A 4,810-nucleotide genomic window follows, 5' to 3' on the forward strand; every position below is an offset into this window, starting at 1 on the left:
ATTCAAGGTTGAGTTCATCTGTTTTTTGAACAACAGAGTGCGGATTTTTATGTTGTGTAGATGAAGTGGGTTTTTTTTGTTGAGAGTAGTTTATGTATTGGATGCAGGTACAGTAGCTGTGAGAGGCCCTTGCGAAGTGTTGTTTCTGCAAAAATCACAAGACTGAGTCATGGCGGGGGGATATGTTAAGTTAGATATGCTTGCAAGCAGTTACAAGTAGCTGCATCTTGCTTCTGCAAAAATCACAAGGCAGAATTGTGAGGATATATTCCAAGAAATAACTAACTAAAGGAGGTGGATTAGTGGTGCTGGAAGAACACAGCAGTTCAGGAAGCATCCAAGGAGCCCTCTGGTTTCCAGCATCTGCAGGACTTGTTTTTACCTGACTAAAGGAGGTGGTCGACTGGTAGAATCAAATGTATTAACATGACCGTAGCAATGGTCACGCATTCCAAATAAGACGCTGTGTTGCATCAGCAAAAGTAATAAGACCCAGCTATCGGTGGGGTGGTTGCACGCCACAGATAGATGTGGTAAAACGATTAGATTAGCAGAAGTAAGAAGGGAGTCTGGAACAAACTCAATCTTCATTTAGAGAGAAAGCAGCAACTTCCGAAGCTCGTGTTCCAGCTTCTGCATTCAGACAATAGGAAGGCTCTGATTGGCAGGAGGACCAGTCACCTTCCGGTCCTCCAGCACTCCTGATTGGCCCACCAAAAGAAAGTCGCGAGGCACTTGCGTGCAGTGAGGGGCATGCGCAGTTTCATTCAGACGGCGAGCACGCGCAGTCTGCTCTCTGGCGATGAGGCTGTTACTGACAGAATTTGTGTCCAAATGCCAAGAGAAGTAAAAAAGGGGAGCTGCATAATTTTCTTCCCGCTGTGATATTTACCTTTCCTACACGCCCCATGACTTTATAAATCGAAATAAGGTCACCCGACAACTTGTGGTCGTTGATAGGGCGACCAGAACTGTACTCAGTCCTCTCCACGTGGTCTCACCAATATCCTGTACAACCACAACGTGATGTCCCAACTCCTGCACTGAACGGTGTGAACAATGAAGGAAAGTGTGCTAAACGCCTCTTTCACAACCCTGTCTACCAATGATGCAACTTCCAAAGAACTATGTCCCCGATTTGGAGATGCCGGTGTTGGACTGGGGTGTATGAAGTTAAAATTCACACCACACCAGGTGATACTGCAACAGGCTCATTTGCAAACATTAGCTTTTGGAGCGCTGCTCCTTCATCAGGTGGTTGTGTCTTATGATCCTGCTCCACAAACACCCCATGAAGGAGCAGCGCTCCGAAAGCTTGTGCTTCCAGATAAACCAGTTGGACGATAACGTGTCATTGAGAGATTTTTAACTTTATGTACCAGAACCCCTCCACGCCGCCCCGCCCCCCATGAATCTGTTCTAGAACACGATGCAGGGCCCTACCATTAACTGTACAAGTCCTGCCCTTCCTTGTTTTAGCAAAATGCAACCCCTTGCCTTTGTCTGTCACTGGCTCAGACACCACACACCCTAACACTTACACCATATCACAGGCTTATACTCCATCTCCCACACACACTTCATTAGCATATATGCACAAAGTCGCATGTGCGCACACACACTCTCATGCACACACAGTCACACATAAGTCTATGGGGTGAATTTGCATTTGCAGAATTATATTTGCAGATATATTCAATTTTGATCAAAAAGCACACAAACTGCATGTAATATTTTATAAATTCCTACTTTGGTTAATAGAACCAATCTGATTCAAGATTGGGATACAAACTCGAACCTCACACCTTTTATGCAGTATCTGAGCTGAGACGTCAACTATTTTTATAAAACCTTAAACCATCTCGAGAAGGTGAATTAAAAGTAGTTCTGGGGTTTACATATTAATGAACTGAAACCTGCAACCCATGGTAAAAGATGAAAGACTAATCCGCAATCTAGATTTGTTCAATATCTTATCAGTTGCATGACACCGTCAGCTTTTGCTATAAATTCTGTGTCTTATGATTCTGCTCCACAGCTACCTGATGAAGGAGCAGCGCTCCAAAAGCCAGTGCTTCCAAATAAACCAGAAGGAAGATAATCTGGTGTTGTGTGATTTTTAACTTTATCCACCCCAGTCCAACATCGGCACCTCCACATCATTTCCAGTCGACACAGCCCACACCTCCCAGTGATGCCAGGAAACTGTCCAATGACAATGGGATGATGTAGTTCCCGCACTCCTGAAAAATTCATAATTTCTAACAATACTGGCTACTCATTCACTGCTGCAACCAATACACAACATTGGAAACATAGTACAGGAGACTGTCAGAAATGAGCACAACAGGTCAGGCAGCATCTGAGGAGCAGGAAAATCAACATTGCCTGAAAAATGTAGATTTTCCTGCTCCTTGGATGCTGCCTGACCTGCTGTGCATTGCCAGCACCACTCTAATCTTGACTCTGATCTCCAGCATCAGCAGTTCTCACTTTCACCTGTAAGAAATGAGCAGTTTTAAAACAAAAACCTGGTTGCAATTCAAAGCTTTCAATGAGAGTCTGAACTTGGCGTGAAGTTCAGGTAATCTTTATTGCGACCCAACTTTGTTACAGCTTCAGAATCTCCCAACAGAAAGGCATAGAAAAAGTAGCAATGTTTTAAAAACAGCTCACAGTCAAAGTGCACACACTCCCTCCAACCCCTCACTTTCTTCATTATCGGTCACCACCAAGTTGCCCTTTGTAATTGGATCCTTGGTACATCCTTAACCTGGAGAAATTATTGCCTCACTCAGCATTTTCAACCCGTATCCTGTATCCAAGTAAGTTGGATGGACAGTGCAGAGTCAATCATACTGCTGTGGATCTGGAGTCACGTGTAGGCCAGATCAGGTAAAGGATGCAGCTGGGACGACTGAGTGAATCCTCTCCCTAAAAAAGAACTGCGTGAATCAGGTGGGAGTTTTCTTCCACCCCCACCCCACCGACAATGGTTTCACCGTTAGATTCTGAACTCCAGATTTCTGACTAAATTCCAATTCCAACATCTGCTGCAGTGGGAATCGAACCCGGGAGTCCCCGGAATCAGATTGATAGTCCAGTCGATAATGGCACTTGACCGTCATTCCTTCAATCCCCCTGCGATGGCACATGAACTCGCTGGTGGCTCCGCAGGTAGGAGGAGCGGGTGAAGGCCTTCCCGCACTCGGGGCAGCGAAAGGGCCTCTCCCCCGTGTGGACCCGCTGGTGCCTCAGCAGGTTAGAGGAATTGCTGAAGGCCTTCCCGCACTCGTGGCATGGGAACGGCCTCTCCCCTGTGTGGACCCGCCGGTGGGTCAGCAGGTTAGTGGAATGCCTGAAGGCCTTCCCACACTCGGGGCAGCTGAAGGGCCTCTCCCCGGTGTGGACCCGCCAGTGGGTCAACAAGTGAGAAGAATACCTGAAGGCCTTCCCACACTCTGTGCAAGGGAACAGCCTCTTCCCAGTGTGGACCTGCTGGTGGCCTAGCAGGTTAGAAGAATTGGTGAAGGCTTTCCCGCACTCAGGGCAGCTGAAGGGCCTCTCCCCGGTGTGGACCTGCTGGTGCCTCAGCAGGGTGGAGGAATTACTGAAGGCCTTCCCGCATTCAGGGCAGCTGAAGGGCCTCTCCCCGGTGTGGACCTGCTGGTGCCTCAGCAGGTGGGAGGAATTACTGAAGGCCTTCCCACACTCGGGGCAGCTGAAGGGTCTCTCCCCTGTGTGGACCCACTGGTGGCTCCGCAGGTGGGAGGAATTGCTGAAGGCCTTCCCACATTCAGGGCAGCTGAAGGGCCTCTCCCCCGTGTGGACCCGCTGGTGGGTCAGCAAGTGGGAGGAATTCCTGAAGGCCTTCCCGCACTCGAGGCAGCTGAAGGGCCTCTCCCCTGTGTGGACCCGCCGGTGGGTCAGCAGGTGGGAGGAATTGCTGAAGGCCTTCCCACACTCGAGGCAGCTGAAGGGCCTCTCCCCCGTGTGGACTCGCCGGTGGGTCTGGAGGTTGGAGGCATTGGTAAAGGCCTTCCCACACTCAGGGCAGCTAAAGGGCCTCTCCCCTGTGTGGACTCGCTGGTGGGTCTGGAGGTTGGAGGCCTGGGAAAAGGCCTTCCCACACTTGTGGCAGCTGAAGGGCCTCTCCCCCATGTGGACCCGCTGGTGGGTGTGGAGGTTGGTGGAATCGCTGAAGCCCTTCCCACAGACAGGGCAGGGGAATCGCCTCTCCCCAGTGTGGCTGTGCCGATGAGTCTCCAGAGCAGACGGGAAACTGAAGCCTTTTTTGCAGTCGCCACACTTCCACGGTTTCTCCACGGGGCGGGATTCTTCTGGTTTCTCCATGACTGGAGCTTCAGCCACACACAAACGTGTGCAGAGCCTATTCCCCACTGTGAATTCCTCTTTCCAGGCCATATAACTGCTTCAGGCTCCACACTCAGTGCACTGCAATGGTAGGGTCTCTCATCCAGTCCCACTGATGCTGAAACGTACTCAAACAGGAACCAAAACGCTTTGCTCCTTCTCACAGAATCATAGTTGAAAACCGTTGCAATCCCGATGGATTGAGTGACTGTCAAAGTGAGGACTGCAGACACTGGAGAGTCAGAAAGTGTGGCGCTGGAAAAGCACAGCAGGTCAGGCAGCATCTGAGGAGCAGGAGAGTCAACATTTTGGGCATAAGGCCTTCATCTGTTGATTTTGAAACTTCCATCTTCAGATCTTCAAATGCTCTGTAAAAAGAGATTACAAAAGCCATCACTGTCAGTGCAGGGTAGAAATTCTGAACAAGGAATTCTAC

The 4,810-nt window shown here is 49.4% G+C and overlaps 1 protein-coding gene across 1 annotated transcript; it reads right to left on the reverse strand.

Annotated features, from left to right (window-relative positions):
* Positions 1–3,132: 3,132 nt before the first annotated feature.
* LOC148143923 (uncharacterized) lies at positions 3,133–4,353 on the reverse strand. Its single transcript, XM_087974542.1, has 3 exons — positions 3,535–4,353; positions 3,367–3,450; positions 3,133–3,282 (listed from the first exon to the last, which is right to left on the reverse strand). Exons 1-3 carry the CDS (start codon positions 4,351–4,353, stop codon positions 3,133–3,135), a joined length of 1,053 nt encoding a protein of 350 aa, XP_087830668.1.
* Positions 4,354–4,810: the final 457 nt, after the last annotated feature.

The sequence above is a fragment of the Chiloscyllium plagiosum genome, unplaced genomic scaffold, assembly GCF_037043375.1.
Source record: "Chiloscyllium plagiosum isolate Xiang-an unplaced genomic scaffold, Cpla_swu_hap1 HiC_scaffold_27, whole genome shotgun sequence".
NCBI lineage: Eukaryota > Metazoa > Chordata > Chondrichthyes > Orectolobiformes > Hemiscylliidae > Chiloscyllium > Chiloscyllium plagiosum.

Coding starts and splice junctions, on each gene's coding strand:
- LOC148143923 (XM_087974542.1), bottom strand. CDS start 4,353: ATGGAGAAACCAGAAGAATCCCGCCCCGTGGAGAAACCGTGGAAGTGT. Junction 3,451..3,534: donor GCTGCCCTGAGTGCGGGAAA/GCCTTCACCAAT, acceptor GAGTGTGGGAAG/GCCTTCAGGTATTCTTCTCA. Junction 3,283..3,366: donor GCTGCCCCGAGTGTGGGAAG/GCCTTCAGGCAT, acceptor GAGTGCGGGAAG/GCCTTCAGCAATTCCTCTAA.